Source organism: Sciurus vulgaris (genome assembly GCF_902686455.1).
Source record: "Sciurus vulgaris genome assembly, chromosome: 11".
NCBI lineage: Eukaryota > Metazoa > Chordata > Mammalia > Rodentia > Sciuridae > Sciurus > Sciurus vulgaris.
The window spans coordinates 44,881,629-44,899,703 of NC_136472.1; the positions used below are offsets into that span (position 1 = coordinate 44,881,629).

The window sequence follows — 18,075 nt, forward strand, 5'->3', positions numbered from 1 at the left end:
TGTTGGCTAGTACAACAGTTTTGAGCAGATTTTTGTATTGGGTTAGATTCTGTTGCTAAAACAATACAGTATGATCTCTGCTTTTAAGAAGCTTGGATTCTTAGGCTCACTAGGAAGGCAGCCATGGAGGACGGATAGATAGCTGTTTCTGGGTAGAAATGAGTGTTGAATGAATAGGATAAATAAATCATTCTAGAAAAAGACCTCAGTGAGGCTTGGGGTCATTGGAAAAGGCATCACTAAAGCAAAGGAATTTTACCAGACTTGAAAGAATGAAAATATTTAAATAAATGAAAGGTATGAGGGAGAATTTTGGGTATTGGGTTTGTCATGAGCAGAGATAGGAATAATGCATATAGCATAACAGAGATTGTGTGTTACGAGTTGACAGCTAATAACCTAACATACATTGCCTAAAGAAGGAATGCAGCTACATTGAGAGAGATTTGGGGACTAGAATATCTTATGATTCTCATAGCATGAAGTTCTTTAATGATGAAGCAATACATAAATGCATATGAGGGACTGGATAGATTCTATGCTGAGTAGTGAGTTTAAGAAGAATTAGGTATAGTCCTGAAATAGATGAGATGGAATTAATTCAGATTTCCCACCTTTTGAAAATGTTTAGTCATATCAGTAGTATTTTATGTAATGCTGAACAGCAGTAGACACTTAAGTTTTAACTTATTTTAGCTTATTATTTCACAGGCAACTCATATCTCAAAATGTTTTTCTCCTATCTTTCTAGGGGTTTTCACAGTAACTCTATTTCTGTTATCCCTGATGGAGCATTTGGTGGTAATCCACTCTTAAGAACTATGTAAGTATTTTTAAAAGTTTCTTTTAGAATAAAATCATGTAAAGCTATGTCTATACCTTGTCAAACACCTAGATGAAGAACAAAAATTCAGGCTTTAAGATATGCATACGTTGTGAACATAGATTTAGTATTAGAGTGCTGGCGAACCTATGAAAACCTTATTTTTTCTGGAATTTCTTTATAGACACTTGTATGATAATCCTCTGTCTTTTGTGGGGAACTCAGCATTTCACAATCTATCTGATCTGCATTCCTTGTAAGTATTATGCAAGTTTAAAACATACCTGAATATTTATTCAGGTCTTTTAATGGAAAACAAGAATTTATTATTGTAGCTTCAAAAAAGAAAATCTTTTATTCCCCCCTCCCCTTGGGCAGAAGTCCAAAGTATGACTCTGAAAATTTATAGTACTTCTTTTTGATGTGAACACTTGACCAAAGTATCATACTTTCAAGTAAGATAGAGATGAAAATAGCTTGTTTTTGGTTGATACTGTAATTTTAAACTCTCTGAAAGATAAAACGAAAATACTATGACGAAAACTATCTTATTTTGAATAACTTTCTCCTCTCTCAATTTCTCAAAGAGTTATTCGTGGTGCAAGCATGGTGCAGTGGTTCCCCAATCTGACTGGAACTATCCATCTGGAGAGTCTGTAAGTTTGGCTCTTTGAGGAGGGTTTGTGCCAAGTCTGCTAGCAGGGTGCCTTTGGTTTTTAGTGTTGATGATGAGTTTGTGCTTATTCTCCAGATTCCCTTTGTGACTATCATGCACAGAGATGAATGTATTGGGTTTGGACTTGGACAAAATTTAGCTCCAGGATATATAGCATGGTCTGTCAGATTCCTCCATTCCTCTCAGCACCATTTCACCCCTGATCTGCAGAGTAGCAATAAAAATGGAGAAAAAAGGTCAGATGCTAGAACATTACAGGAGAAGAAATAACAGGAACTGGTGATTGCAAATGAGAGCATAGAAAGGGAGAAGAATAAGAATAAGAGAATAAGCCTACTATGTGGACAGAAGATCTGAAAGGGTCACTGAATATATAAAGCAGTGACTAAGTGCCAAAGTAAAATCAGTGCATTAGAAATTCAGAAGTGGGATCAATTAGTGTAGGCCATCTGAGAAGTCTTCATGGAAGAAGTGGAGTGTTTGAAAATTGAATATGTCAGATTTCTCAGAGCTGGGTCTTGTATTTAGAAAGGCAGAATTTAGTAAAACTGGGAGTCCCAAGGATATTCTCAGGAATGGCATGCAAATGATCAAACATAGCTAAGAATTAATGTTTATAATGTGATAAAGTATGTTATAGAGAGATTTGGAAAATTGTTTGGGACCAGAGTTTTAAATGACAGACCTTGAACACTGAAAAGTTGGCAGTTGGTTATGGCAGAGTTTCCCTGTGAGTGGTCTATGAATGGGTTCCAGGGGCATCTAATTCTTGCTCTCAACCCTGCAGATAAGTGGTGGGTTGGGGGCGTGGCAACTGAAGCAGCTAGGCTCTCTAACCATAGGAGTCTTACCATGGTGTGCCCAGACAAAAATATAAAAATAAAAGAAAGTTGGGAAGCCCTAAGATAAGGAGTTTAAACTTGACCTATTATGCAGTTTACTGGTGTTGAGAATGTTTGAACAGGTGGATTGAGGAGGGCAAAAAGAGACTAGAGATAGAACAGTGAGGAGGCAAAGGAATAGTCCATTTGACCAAATGCACACATGTAACCATGAGACTCTAGGTCTTCAGTCCATCATTGGAGTTGCCCCAGGACACATAGCATGATCTGTCAGATTCCTTCACTCCTCTCAGCAACATTTCACCCATGATCTACATAGTAGCAGTAAAAATGGAGAGAAAAGGTCAGATTCTAGAACACTACCAGGGAAGAAATAACAGGAACTATTGGTTTTGCAAATGGGAGCATAGAAAGGGAGGAAAGCAAAAGACTATTTCAGAATGCTGAGCCAGGTTGACTAATAGAAACAAAACTTTTGGGGGGCAGGATATGAAGTCAATTTCAAATGTGTTGGGTATGAGGATGTGAAAAAGCTTACAAGTGATGGTGACCAGGCTGCAACTGTGAGTTCATGTTTTTTCTTGTGGTCTGTCTGTGAAATCAAGCCCATTATCTGGACAATATTAACATCGTGTGTCACAGGCTCTTTTTTTTTTTACATTTCTGTGAAGATGATGTCAGTATTGAGGGTTAATTCACCTTCCTACCTGCCTAGCTTTATGAGGTAATTAATTAGGCAGTGGGATGCAAAGACTCTATCCATATGTGAATATGTAGGCATTTATTTTGTTTACTGTCCTGACTTGGATTATTTCTTAGGTGAACAATGTTTCTCCACAGGACCTTGACAGGTACAAAGATAAGCAGCATACCTGATAATTTGTGCCAAGAACAAAAGATGCTTAGAACTTTGTAAGTCATATTCCCTCTCTTACCTTTCTTTTATGTACTTTACAAATGTTTAGTTTTGTTTAGGTTTTTTTTTTTTTTTTTTTTTTTTTTTTTTTAATGAACTATTTTCTTAAGGAGGTTTTTGAGGTATAATTATTTTTTGTTTGTTCCTCTCATTTAAATAGCAAGCATTTTGATAGTCAGGGAGGTAATGTGCATTTGAATTTGCCTTTTTTTTTTTTTACAATATGTAATTTAATAATATCTATTATTAGGATTATGTACATATCACATATTTTGTGGCTTTATTTTGAATAAAGTAAAACCAAGCTAGTTTCTCCCTTGATATTTTTCCCCCACGTCCTAACTCCATGTCCTTATTCTGATTTCCCCATGGGTATCCTATCCCCCTAACCTCTGTCTTTCATCAGTAACCTAAGCAGAGCCTAAAGCTTTCTTAAATTTGGAATGAACTGAATATGCAACTTTCTAAAAACTTTTAAGCTGACCTTGAAAGTAAAAATCAATAATAATGTGAAAGTTTCACCAGGACACACAATTAAGTTACTAGGTTGTTAATAAGTATTCAGTGGCAAGAGATAGTAACAAAGCAAGTGACTGATTGGACTAAGCAAATAATTAGTGGTATTGTGGAGTCTGATACTTAAACATGGTGATCTCCATGAGCATGACGGAGAGCTGCAGTAGGATTGAGCATTAGCTATTCTGACATTTCACTTAAAATAATTTTTTAAATAAGAATAAGTATACGATTCCTCTTATAACTTTTAAGTTAAAGAACAACATAGAAATTATTTGTGGCATAAGCAATTTTAGAAAAATAAATTTTTTAAGAAATTTGCAATTTGCCACTTAAAATTTTTGTTTGTATATTATATTTTAAATATTTTTATATAATTTAATATATTTGAACCCATTTTATGTTGTCTATATTCAGCAGTATGTACTTGAACTTACAAATATTAAGCCTATTGTATCACTGACTTTTTCTAGAAACTTATGTCTTTAGAGAACAATAGATACTTTTCTTTCTTCTTTTTTTTTGTACTGTGCATTTAACCCACAGGTACTCTACCACTGAGCTACATTCCCAGTCCTTTTTTATTTTTTAATCTTTATTTTGAGACTGGGTCTCACTGAGTTGCTGAGGTTCCCCCTAAGTTGCTAAGACTGGACTTGAACTTGGAATCTTTCTACCTCAGCCTCCCAAGTTGCTGAGGTTACAGGTGTGTGCCACCATGCCCAGCAGCATATTTTGCTTTTCCCACTCAGTCATATATTTTCTTTCTCTTTCCACATTTTTTATTGGTGCAGTATAGTTATATGTAATGATGGGATTTGTTGTTAGGCATATCTTTTTTTAGATATATTAATGCTGCATTCAGTGCTTCAGCTTTCAGAACTTTTAACAGTATTCTGATAACATTAATTTATTAATTTCTATTGTTTTAAGGGACTTGTCTTACAATAATATAAGAGATCTCCCAAGTTTTAATGGTTGCTATGCACTGGAAGAAATGTAAGTTGGCCTTTGACTTATCTTTTTACTGTGGTGTATTCTTAGTTCATTGAGTGTTTCCTATTTTAAATAAATGGTTTTAATATTAAGAAATTAGAAATTTGTATAATGAGGTATTCCCATATGTAAAATGTCTGATTGTACCAGATCTTTCTATGGAGTCAGAATTTATTAGGTATTTTATTAGATGCTCTAGAAGGAGAGTGGTTATATTAAAAAAACAAAAATGGAAAAACTTGTCCTTGCTATTGAGGGAAATCAGACATGAATAGTACCTACTGTGTGTGTGTGTGTGTGCATGTGTGTGTGTGTGTTTAAGAGAGAGTGACAGCTCTGGAGGAAGTTGGATTGGAAGATGAGGGAGAGGAAGGCATTTATTCTCCTCTTTCTGATCTTCTCAAATTTCCTATGCAACTTTTATGGTCTTAATTGGATCATTTCTCACTATGTCATCTTCCTTCTCTCACAATTAAGTAGGCTTCATAAAGAAATTTAAATAGTGAATCAGTTAACTCTCAGTATAATTTTGGGGCAGAATGTCAGTTATTCTAACCTTTTCATTTTACAAATGAGGGAAGAGCAGTTCTCTTTACTTGGAGCAAGATTAATATATGTTATGTACGAATAGTTCTTTACATTTATAGAAAGATTAACCAAGGTTGTTATTTTTCAAAATAGAAATTTTTTTCTCTTTATTTTCTTTTTTTCTGCTTTTTTTTTAGTTCATTGCAACGAAATCAAATCTACCAAATAAGGGAAGGTACTTTTCAAGGCCTGGTATCCCTAAGGATTCTGTAAGTTTATCTATGATTATTAAAGACAAAATTTTTGTCAAGCTACAAGTTAATATATCAGTATTTCCATATTAATGGACTATTCCATGTCAGTAGCTATATGTAAAGATATGATTTACATAGTATTTTTGAAACTCTACCACTTGGAATTATATAAATATCTATTTCAGTACCCCTTACTCTAGCAAATTGATGATACTGTACATTAGTGAGTGAAAAAAGTACAGTGCATGTAACCTAAGAGATGTAGCTTGTTAGTTGTCAAGTTATAATAGTGAGATTGGCCAATTCATTATGGTAAGGATAGGCAAACTACAGCCTGTATGCCAAATCCAGCCTTCCTTCCATTTTTACACATTAAGTTTTACTAGAACTCAGGCAGACCTTTTGTTGAAGTGTTATCTAAAGCTGCTTTTGTCATGCTGTGGCAGAATTGAGTAATGAAAGTACTTACTCTCTGGTCTGCCACAGGGGACCAGGCCCCAGTGTTTGCTGAATCCTCTGCTGGGTTATCTATCATGATAAATAGAGCTCATAAGCAGCAATAAGTACTAATTTTAAAAAATTATTTGATTTTGAGTACATATTTGTGCCAGGTACCCTACTAAGCCTGGGAATATAGAGGTAACTAAGACAAAACTTGTCACTAAGAGACTTTATAGAACTTTAGTGCAGAAAACAGAATATAATATATTACCTTTTAAAATAGAAAAAATTAGAACAATTGAAAGTGAAGCAAATTTATATTATTGTCTGTTTTCCCAGTGGATCCCATTTAAGAAATGAGAGATTAGGGGTGCTGCTCCATGGTAGAGACCTTGCCTAGTATGTCCAGGCCCTGTGTTGCATCCCAGCACTATAACAAAAAAAAAAAAAAAAAAAAAAAAAAAAAAGAAAGAAGGAGACAGCAAGCATGGATTCTACTGGAAAAAAAAAAAAATTAATTGGTGGTTGGGTTGTTTCTGGACTTTTCTTTGTTGTGATCGGTTTTTCTGTGGACTTGGGTAGGCATGAGAACCGGCTGGCTCCAAGTAGCCATCACTGCTGAAGCACTGATAAGCTATAACAATGAAAACCTGGGTTTTTTTTTGTTTTTTGTTTTTTTTTTCATGATTTATAATCAAGTTTGTCAAGTTTTTCTGTTATCCCTAAGATGTGTTATGGAACGAATTTATCCAATATCTAAATGTCTAGTCAGGCCCAATTTAAGCGTGGTTACAGGTTATTTCTTTGCTTTGTTAATTCTGTAGTATTAGAATTCTTCAGGGTGTGTTCTTGAATATAGAGCTATCTCTGCTATTGATATGATTTTTATTTCCTGCTTAGGGAAAGAATGATATCTGAAGCCCTCCTGGAATTCTCATGTTTGCTTATTGATTATTTGTCTTCCCTCAGGGTCTTATCACTAACCTTTGAGAAGGCAAATAAGAAGAAGCAGTTTTTATTTTCAGCTTTGTCATCAGTTGAGCTTTTCCTCCCCTAGTCAATAGTACCCAGGATTATTATCATTTCATTTCTAATTTTGAACTGGTGCCAAAATGATAAAGTGAAAAAAATTCATAACTGCTTGGAAGTAGATGCCAGCGAGAATTACAGGTGCAAGGAGTGTATTCTAAGAACTAGATTGTTGTAAAGGAGAGGTAATCAACATAAACATGACAGATCTTATTGGACAAGGTTGAAAATCTTTGCTATGGTATCAGCAGAATGATGTTACTACCTCAGATTCTGTAGTGTGGTCTAAGTCACTAACTGGCATATGAGCATTTATTTGAAAAACTGCATGTGTTACTTTTATAATTGCAGAGATCTGAGTAGAAACCAGATCCAGGAAATTCACAACAGAGCTTTTGCGAAACTTGGGCCAATAACTAACCTGTAAGTAGACAGATGATTGTATTTGTAATATCATGAAAGCAGTAAACAGTATTACAGAAACTTGTGTTTTAACATGGTCAGATAAAACTTTTTTTTTTCTGTTTGGTGGTTCCTTTTTCATAAATGCTAAGCTGCATTGATACAGCTTTTTGGATGGCAAGATGCATTCCTGATTTATCATTTTAGTATCCATAAACTTCATCTTCAGAGTCAAATATTTGTGATGTTAATACAGATACAGATGTTTTTATGTGATTTGCACCTTAGGGAGTTAACTTAAAATCTCATTCACATTTTTAGAGATGTAAGTTTCAATGAATTAGCTTCATTTCCTACGGAAGGCCTGAATGGGCTAAATCAACTGAAACTTGTGGGCAACTTCAAGCTGAAAGAAGCCTTAGCAGCAAAAGATTTTGTTAATCTCAGGTATGTTTTTTGCTTATTTTTTTTTTTCCCCCACTGGAGTTATTTAGGCTCCCAAATTATACAGTGTCCTGGATTTTTGCTGTGGTTCCTAGATTTATTTTTCTGGTATGCTATAATTTAAAAGAGTTTTCTACCTCTATCCTTGAAAAACTGGTGACAAATAGAAAATGAACATTATTTCATAATTGTTCAGAACATGAACTGAAGCCGTTGTTGCTCTCAAAGAACATCCTGTGAATGTTCATCAGAACTTTTTTTATATCATGGACTTCTCATGAGCAACAAGATGTCAGAAGCCACTTAAATGTGAACTTAACAGAAAATTGATACAGTTCTATAATACTTCAGAGATTTATGGAGGGACTTTATTAAATGTAATGAAAAAGGACTTGGGAATGTTATTATGAGAGAAGAGAGTGTTGACAATATAGCCCATCTCGTAAGGCACTTGCCTCACAAGTGGAAGTACCAGGGTTCGAATCCCCAGCACCGTGGGTTGGAGAAAACAAAACAAAACAAAAAAAATGAGAGAAGAGAATAAGTACTTCCACTACATTTACATGAACCAGGTAAATTCATTTAATAGTGTAAACTTACAGATGACCTAGAGTATTAATTTTAAATGAAACTTACCAGTCTTGTATGATAAATTTGACCTGGTTATAACCTGTAAAAGAAATCATATATTTTTATTTTATTTACTTATTTTTGCAGTACTGGGGATTGAACCCAGAGGGCCCTTTATCACTCACTGAGTCATACCCTCAGCCTGTTTTTTTTTTTTTTTTTTTTGGAGATAGGGTCTTGCTAAGTTGCTGAGACTGAGACTGACTTTGAATTCATGATCCTCCTGCCTCAGCCTCTTGAGTAGCTTGAGTACAGACCTGTGCCATTGCACCTGACAACAGGTTTACTTTAAATTGCAGAATTGTTATGAACTTTATATGACTTTATTTGCACTGAACTTTCCTAAGAGACACTTCATAGAAAGGGAGAAACTTCTGGTGTAGCTTTATGATCATTTTATGAGCTTTACCAGAGCTCTTAACATAGATAAGGAAACTGAGGTACCCAGAGGATAGATGGTCAGACTAAAGCATGATCTCAGACTTTTCCAACCCTTGGGTTGTGGTTTTCAAAGATTAAAATACTTTTTACAAAACAAAATCTTGTCAGTGAAGTTGCTACTCAATGTGTATCTTACAATTTTTTCCCCAGGTCTTTATCAGTACCATATGCTTATCAGTGCTGTGCATTTTGGGGCTGTGACTCTTATGCAAATTTAAACACAGAAGATAACAGCCTCCAAGACCATAGTGTGACAAAGGAAAAAGGCAAGTACATGAACCTTTAGACACAGAACACTCCTTAAGGCATTAATCAAAGTGTATGTATTGTAATCAGTTTGGGAAGGATCAATATGAGGTCTGTGAGAAAAATGGTCTTTCCTGTGTTACCGGCATGTTTAATGTATTATCAAGTTCAGTATGTACACTGAACTTTAACATCATGCAGAAGAGAGAAAGTTGTGGGAACATCTGGTTCTTTTGAATTGCTAAATTTTAATTCAGTGTACTTTATTGTATATACAGGCACCACTGATACAGCAAATGTCACCAGCAGTGCTGAAAATGAAGAACATAGTCAAATCATTATCCATTGTACACCTTCAACAGGTAATGCCCAACCCTTTTGGCTGCATATTTTTACTTTAATCATTGGGCAAATATATCTGATCTTCCTGGGGATGGGTGGGACTAGATGATCCTGTAAGACCTTCTGATTCATAATGTGATCAGTGTACCAGCAGCTGTTATTTTATTTTTTGGTACCAGGGATTGAATCCAGGGGTGCTTAACCACTGAGCCGCATCACTGGCCCTTTTTACTTTTTTTATTTTGAGACAGGTCTCACTAAGTTGCTGAATCTGGCTTTAAACTTGTGATCCTCCTGCCTCAGCCTCCTGAGCCTCTGGGATTATAGGCTTGCACCACCACCCAGTCCTATTATTATTTTTTAAATGCAATCTTGTCTTCTCTTTCTGATTTATTTCATTGAACTTGTAGTTTTAGGAAAATTATTAAACAATGCCACATATTTACTTGATTGTAATGTCATATTCTGCCTTGCCTACCAAAGAACTTGGATTTATCATTTTACTATAAAGGCAAGGTTTTAAATATTTTTATTAAATCATGTACTACCAAATAAATTCCCGTTAGTATGATGTAACAGGCAGATCTGGCCATTAATTTTATAACTCAGAACCATCAGTGCTGTGAATTGTGAGCTTCTCGAGGGGCTACATATGTATTCTTTGAATATTTAACCCAGTGCCTTGTATGGAGAACAAGCTTAATCTTGCCAAATGAGTATGTGGGACTAGCAAGAATCATTCAAGTTTATGTAATTTATTTTATTGTACCGATATTATTTTTTGAAAGTTAGGAGTGCAGCTCACTCTCTTGCCCCCAAAGGATTCAAGTGTTGGAGAATGTACATAGAACTTATGATCCAGTGAGAAGGAAACAGCATTCTTGAGTTTCTTTTTTTTTCGTTTTTTTGTTTTTTTGGTACCAGGTATTAAATCCAGGGGTGCTTAACCACTGAGCCACATTCCCAGCCCTTTTTATATTTCATTTATAGACAGGGTTTTGCTGAGTTGCTTAAGGCCTCGCTCAGTTGATGAGGCTGGCTTTGAACTCAAAATCCTCCTGCCTCAGCCTCCGGAGCTGCTGGGATTACAGGCGTGCTACACCTTGCCCAGCAGGAAACAGTATTCTTTTGCTGTACTGGGCATGCCTGTACTTGGAGCCATTCTGGAGGCTGAAGCAGGAGGATTTCAAGTGCAAGGGCAGCATCAGCAACTTAATGAGAACTTCGCCAATGTAGAGAGATCCTGTCTCCAAATAAAAAATACAAGGACTGGGTATATAGTTCAGTGGTATAGTGCCCCTGGGTTTAATTCCTGTATTCCCCCACTTGCCCCCCAAAATAAAATGTGATAAAGAACTTCCATTGTAGCACTTCCTGAGGGTGGAGTGAAAATAAATTTAATTTTAAAAAATTAGTGTTCATTGAAAATCAGATAAATGCAGATAAAAATGATAAATGCAGAACTGACTTTTTAGGTCTATGACTATCTGGATGATTAAAGTACTTTATCATCTGTGTCAAATTTCATGACAGTTGAGAATGTTAAAACATATCTTTTAGGCAATTATAATACATAGTTTTCTTATTCTTTATAGTCAAAAATTTCACTCCTTAATTATAAATGAAATATTTGTCATTTGTGACATTACATGTCAAAGTCAGTTATTAGAGCCAGCAATTCAGCTACTAAGTGAATTCTTACAATCCTATTGTGTATTATATAGGGTTTTTTTGTGTCAAGATTTGTATGAATAGTTAACATCATTGTGATTTGGTGTATCTTACTGAATGAATGACCTTTCTCAGGTCACAAGGGCATTGATGTGTCAGTTTCTCTGAATGGAAAGTGGGGATAATTATGCCTACCTGAACGAGCCTCAGCAGGTTGCCATAAGAAATGGATTAAAACTATATTATATATATGTATACATATATACATATACAGTTATAAAATATATAGGGGCCTGGGGTTGTGGCTCAATGGTAAAGTGCTTGCCTAGCATGTGTGAGGCACTGGGTTTGATTCTCAGCACCACATATAAATAAATAAATAAATAAATAAATAAATAAAGATTCATCAATAACTAATTCAAATATTAAAAAAAATAAAATATATAGGGACTCGGAAGGAAGAGAAGGAAGCTAACATTTACTGAAATTCCACTATGTGACCAGTAGCCTGCTTAAGTACCTTATGTATGTAATTTTACTTAAGCTGTCAACTCTATGAAATAAACATTATTATCCACATATTAGAAAATTCAACTTATTAGACTTAAGCTGCTTTTTCAAGGTAAGAGTAGCAAGTGATGAGCCATCTGATTCCAGACCCTCAATATTTCAAGTAATTTTATGTGCTAGATATTGTGAGTTGTATATTTGGCATAAGAAAAAGTAGAAAATTTTTGAAAATATTCCTATATGGCCTTACCAAATAATAAAGGAAACTAATCTTCAATTTGTTTAATTTTGTTTTGGTACTGGAGATTGAACCCTGGGGCACTTTAGTACTGAGTACCACCCTCAGCCTTCTTAATTTTTTTAGTTTGAGACAGGCTTTTACTAAGATGCCAAGGCTGGCCTTGAACTTGCCATCCTCTTGCCTCAACCTCTTGAGTCACTGGGATTAAAGGTGTGCGCCAACTGCACCCAGATAAAGCTGCTTAATTTTTAAAGTAGCCTAGACTGAAATATCTTAAAAGTAATGGCTTCTTCAGTTTGGTTCAATTCATTTAGGTAGCTGATTTATTCTAGATTTAACTATCATTAGTCATTCTCTCAAGCATATCATGTGAAATATGGTATTTTCTAAATTGTCTTTCATGCTTCTCTTTCTTTTTCATGTTAGGTGCTTTTAAGCCCTGTGAATATTTACTCGGAAGCTGGATGATTCGTCTCACCGTGTGGTTCATTTTCTTAGTTGCATTGTTTTTCAACCTGCTAGTCATTTTAACAACTTTCGCCTCTTGTACATCACTGCCTTCCTCCAAGTTGTTCATAGGCTTGATTTCTGTGTCTAACTTATTCATGGGAATCTATACTGGCATCTTAACTTTTCTTGATGCTGTATCCTGGGGCAGATTTGCTGAATTTGGCATTTGGTGGGAGACTGGCAGTGGCTGCAAAGCAGCTGGGTTTCTTGCAGTTTTTTCCTCAGAAAGTGCCATATTTTTATTAATGTTAGCAGCAGTTGAAAGAAGCTTATCTGCAAAAAATATCATGAAAAATGGGAAAAGCAGTCATCTCAAGCAGTTCCGGGTTGCTGCCCTTTTTGCTTTTCTGGGTGCTGCAGTAGCAGGCTGTTTCCCCCTTTTCCACAGAGGGGAATATTCTGCATCACCCTTGTGCTTGCCGTTTCCCACAGGAGAGACGCCATCATTAGGATTTACTGTAACCTTAGTGCTATTAAACTCACTAGCATTTTTATTAATGGCCGTCATCTACACTAAACTTTACTGCAACTTGGAAAAAGAGGACCTCTCAGAAAACTCACAGTCTAGCATGATTAAGCATGTTGCTTGGCTAATCTTCACCAATTGCATCTTTTTTTGCCCTGTTGCATTTTTCTCATTTGCACCATTGATCACTGCAATCTCTATCAGTCCTGAAATAATGAAGTCTGTTACTCTGATATTTTTCCCACTGCCTGCTTGCCTAAATCCGGTCCTGTATGTTTTCTTCAATCCAAAATTTAAAGAAGACTGGAAGTTACTGAAGCGACGCGTTACCAAGAAAAGTGGATCAGTTTCAGTTTCCATCAGTAGCCAAGGTGGTTGTGTGGAACAGGATTTCTACTACGACTGTGGCATGTACTCACACTTGCAGGGTAACCTGACTGTGTGTGACTGCTGTGAATCCTTTCTTTTGACAAAGCCAGTATCATGCAAACACTTAATAAAATCACACAGCTGTCCTGCATTGGCAGTGGCTTCTTGCCAAAGACCAGAGGGATATTGGTCTGATTGTGGCACGCAGTCAGCCCACTCCGACTATGCAGATGAAGAAGACTCCTTTGTCTCAGACAGTTCTGACCAGGTGCAGGCCTGTGGACGAGCCTGCTTCTATCAGAGTCGAGGATTCCCTTTGGTGCGCTACGCTTACAATCTACCAAGAGTTAAAGACTGAACTACTGTGTTTGTAACTGTTTTCCCCATCAATCAAAATTACAGTGTTTATAGAGTGAACCCTATTCTGTTCTTTCATCTAGGAAGCACTTCTGTAATCACTGCCTGGTGTCACGTAAAAGGGGAAGGTGGCAGTTTATTTCTCAAACCAGACATTTTTCAAAGAACAGGTGCCTAAATTATTAATTGATGAAAAATGCAATGTCCAAGCAATGTGTAGTCTATTTGAAACAGATGCAACTTGAAAAGGATTTTGGGTGTGGTATAGCAATATAACTCTTAGGTTTTTCGAATCCATAAGGAGCAAATTTATGCGTATTTCTGAAGTAAGCACAAGATAAAGGACAGCTGTTAATATTTAAAAAAAAATAGTTCAACATGTGACTTTATATAACTGACAAAAAAGTCTTGCTAATTTTACCTAATATTTCATCATTAATCTCAGGACAACTTACTATAGGGCCAAAAAAGGGATTGTCTCCCATCTAGAACTGTGAGAGTACATGGAGGTATCAGTGTTTTCTATTTCCACTTTGACATGAGAATCATAAATTTTGTTCAAGTGCTTTATAAATCTAAAACCTGAAGATGTTTTAAAAACCATATTAACAGCTGATAGGTTTTAAAAAACCCAGCAGAACATTTGTTTGGGGTCACTTTACATTGTTTTGGTACGATCACCATCATTTTCAGTGTTTTGCAATTACACTACTAGTACAAAGTAAATGGCTAATTGCTGTGTGAGTTTAAGTAGATTTGGCTAAACTACTAACTAATGAGATTTTAATAGTACCTGAGGGATTTGATGGCTCCCTGTAATGTTCCCATTAATAAATGCTTCTTTATCATTGGTTCTACTGATATTTTCCAGTTTTGTTATATCATCTTTTTATTGTATGGATTATACAGAAAATAAACTGGGTAAATAATTATTTTTTGTAATTGGAGGAAACTGGGAATAATTATGACACAAAGCACTTACATTTATTTCTTAGTGAGCTGGATTCTTCTGGACTTCTGTTATTAGAAGCTTCCATAAAATTTTCCCACACTATGATTTACAAACAAAAAACCCTATTCAACAGCTCGTATGCTGAGCTCTGGTTAGACAAGACAGATATGTCATTAATGGAGAGAAAAAAAGAAAAGGCTTAGTCCTGTGTCTTTGAAAATTAAAAATTTTACCTGATACTCATCTAGGGTCTTCTGCCATGTTCCTTTGTGGAGTCTTAAAGTTATAATTGCTGGCAATATGTTTTTTGAACAATGTGCTAAAATAGCAAACCCACTGCCATATTGTTATCCTGGATATACTAAAAAAAAAATTAAGCTAGATTGCAGTTTAATAATTAAACTGTACATACTGTGCATATAATGAATTTTTATCTTATGTAAATTATTTTTAGAACACAAGTTGGGAAACGTGGCTTCTGTTCATTTCGTTTAATTAAAGCTACCTACCTCCTAAACTATAGTGGCTGCCAGTAGCTGAATGTTAAATTGTGGTTTATATACTTTTTTCATTGTAAATAAGCTCAGTTGTACATTGTCAGTGTAAAAACAGAATCTTTGTATATCAAAATCATGTAGTTTGTATAAAATGTGGGAGGGATTTATTTACAGTGTGTTGTAATTTTGTAAGGTCAAATATTTACAAGTTTTAAAAATTGCTATCATGGTTTGTATATTTACACATCTGATAAATATTAAATCCTAACTTGGTAAGAATCCTAATTAAATGTTTTTTCTCAAAATTCAAGTTATTGAAAACTTTTCATTTCATTCATTTTAAATAGAATAGCAGATATATAAAATCTGTGGAAAATTGTGCTATATATTGTATGAAATACAATATTGTACTCAATGTTTTGAATTATTAAAGTTTTTAGAAAGCAACCTATCTTGCCTTAATTCGTAACCAAGTAATTATATTAGTATTATGGGGACAAATTTTTAAATTTAATAGAGAAGAGAGTATTAGGAAAAATATTGGAAGTAACCATTAGAAAATACTGTTTGATACTTATCTGTAAAAATTTACGAACACTTAGCTGAAATTTAAAAGTTTTATCCTGTCTTAAATCTGAACTATATCATGGAAGAACTATTGTGAAATATAAGTGAATACCACCATTCAGTCTTTATTTAAAGCAAATGATTAAAAATACCTACATGATATTAAATGTAGTCAATTGCCTAGAAACGTATCACAATCCCCAAGCCCTCATTTGACAAATGAGAAAACAAAGGGTCAATTGAAATTTAAGTGAATCCCTGAACCACAGCAAATTAGACCAATCAACACTTTCTTCTCTTAATTCTGGACATATTTTGTGTATTCGTATGTGTTAGCAAATGTGTATGCCTGTGCCTGTTTTAAACTTCATATATGTTTGAAATTTTCATAACAAAAAGAATGGTGTAAATACCCCTCCCTCTACCCCCTCCCCATGCCCACCACCAGTTATCCACAGCATACAGTAAACCCTGTTTCATCTTTACCCTATTCACTAGCCCCCTCAATCCTTCTGCCTCTTATATTTTTTTGAAGCAATCCAAGGAATCATATTATTTAATCTATAAATGTCTAGGGACAATTATTTTAAAGCTGACTGAAAATTGCATGATTCTTTTAACAATGTCAGAAAGGCATTTTAAGGAAGAGTCAACTTTCCCTTACAAGTTATAGAACCAGCAAAAAATTCTCAAACATACCATGAAAGTGAAAATAAATGAGTAGTAAGAAAAGACCCTCAAAATTAAGGGGAAAGATTGCCTTTTAATGCTTTTTATACCCTTTATGACTTGTTAGCTCCAGTAATGGAAAGGCAGTTGAGACCACAGGACTGGACTATGTTCAAATACCTGCACCCACACCACATAACTGCCCCATAGCCTTTAGGACTCCAGTATTGCTAAAATATAATGTAATTGTTTGTCATAATGATGACCCTGAAGCATCAAGGAAAGGGCATTCTTTTGTTTATAAAGCATCTAAAGGAGGAAGGGAAATGTGAGACATTTTAGATTCTTGTACCAAAAAGTTAAAAGTGGAAAAGTTTTGGAGTTCAAGTAACACAATTTACTCATATCTGTCAGATCCTGAGCTAGAAATTTTGAGGATTAATTAGATAATTATTGAGGTAGATTATTTCCCTAATTTATTACGGAGAAATTAGGATCTGAAAGCGCAACAGCTTGTTTGTGGAAATTTGTTAAGAGGAAAATCATTGATTCAAATTCGCATTTCTTTCATAGATAAAAGCTATGATTTTTCTACTACACTTTACACTTTCATTAGGTTATGTCTGTGGAGAAATTGCTTTTCAAGCTTTCTTGTGAAGCCCTAAAACAGCCCAGGGTCTTCTGATGTTACTGATTCTAAAGATGTTCTAATGAAAGGTTTTAGCCATACTTGCCAATATTGAATAATTAGGGTAGAGAATGAAAAAACTCTACTAAATAGTTTTATTCCTTGATCAATTTATTACTCAATAGGATTGCTCCAATTTTCTTCCATTTCACTGTTGTTACTAGAATTTAAAAACATTCCACTTAGGTAGATTTAAGCATGCATATTTATTTTTTGTGACACGGAATCAAACCCAGGACCTCATGTGCTCTAGACAAGCACTCTACACCCCTAGCTGGCATATCATATTTTATTAATTATAGTTCCTGCTTCCAGAATTCTTTGATTGTTAGTATTTATCATATCTAATGTTCCTTTGTTGAATTTTTGTAGATCTAAATTTCATCAAGAATTCTGTATTACTCTTTGATCAGTCACAACTTTTATATGCTATTTTTGGTCATTGTCCGTTTTCACATATTTCTACCAGTAATACAAATTATGAACTGGACACCTACATTTATATCTGTGTATACAGTTTTGTCAGTATGAATAAAGCATCCAGCTTTACAGTGTCTGTCACCCCTTGCTACATTTATCCCCATCCCCAATCCCTGAGAATGCTCCTGAGTTCCCACAAAATTTTCTTTCCTCATAAAATACATATCACAGCATATTTTAATTGTAAATTTGTCACCACCAAAGGTTGAAGAATTTAGAGTAAGACCATCATTTGCCCCAGTGCTTAGCAAAGATTAGAGGCTTAGCACATGATAGAGGCTTAAAAAAAAATTATAGGTGCAGACAGTTGCCTTAAGATGCCAGGCAAACAAGATGTATCAAAACACTAAAAGATTGTTCTAAACCTGCATTCTTTTTTTGATACTGGGGATTGAACCCAGGGCCTTACGTGTGCCAGGCAAGCACTCCACCACCGAGCTACATTCTCAGGCCATTTAAACCTACTTTCTTGGATACACTTGTAAACTTGGTTCCCCCACCCTCATGAAAACATGACTTTGTGCTCAAGGAAATCATGACTGATGTTTATAATTCTGACCTTATGGGGCGGG

General features: G+C 35.1%; 1 protein-coding gene across 1 annotated transcript in view; it reads left to right on the forward strand.

The window, feature by feature from the left end:
* Positions 1-15,266, forward strand: part of LGR4 (leucine rich repeat containing G protein-coupled receptor 4) — a gene marked incomplete at its 5' end in the record, with an annotated part of 91,513 nt that extends 76,247 nt beyond the window's left edge. The window contains 11 exons of the mRNA XM_079101894.1: positions 752-823; positions 1,008-1,079; positions 1,411-1,479; positions 3,182-3,253; positions 4,707-4,772; positions 5,495-5,566; positions 7,373-7,444; positions 7,745-7,870; positions 9,089-9,204; positions 9,463-9,546; positions 12,375-15,266. Coding sequence (XP_078958020.1) covers positions 752-823; positions 1,008-1,079; positions 1,411-1,479; positions 3,182-3,253; positions 4,707-4,772; positions 5,495-5,566; positions 7,373-7,444; positions 7,745-7,870; positions 9,089-9,204; positions 9,463-9,546; positions 12,375-13,651 — 2,098 coding nt within the window. The 3' untranslated portion in view covers positions 13,652-15,266. The remainder of the gene's footprint in view (positions 1-751; positions 824-1,007; positions 1,080-1,410; positions 1,480-3,181; positions 3,254-4,706; positions 4,773-5,494; positions 5,567-7,372; positions 7,445-7,744; positions 7,871-9,088; positions 9,205-9,462; positions 9,547-12,374) is intronic.
* Positions 15,267-18,075: the final 2,809 nt, after the last annotated feature.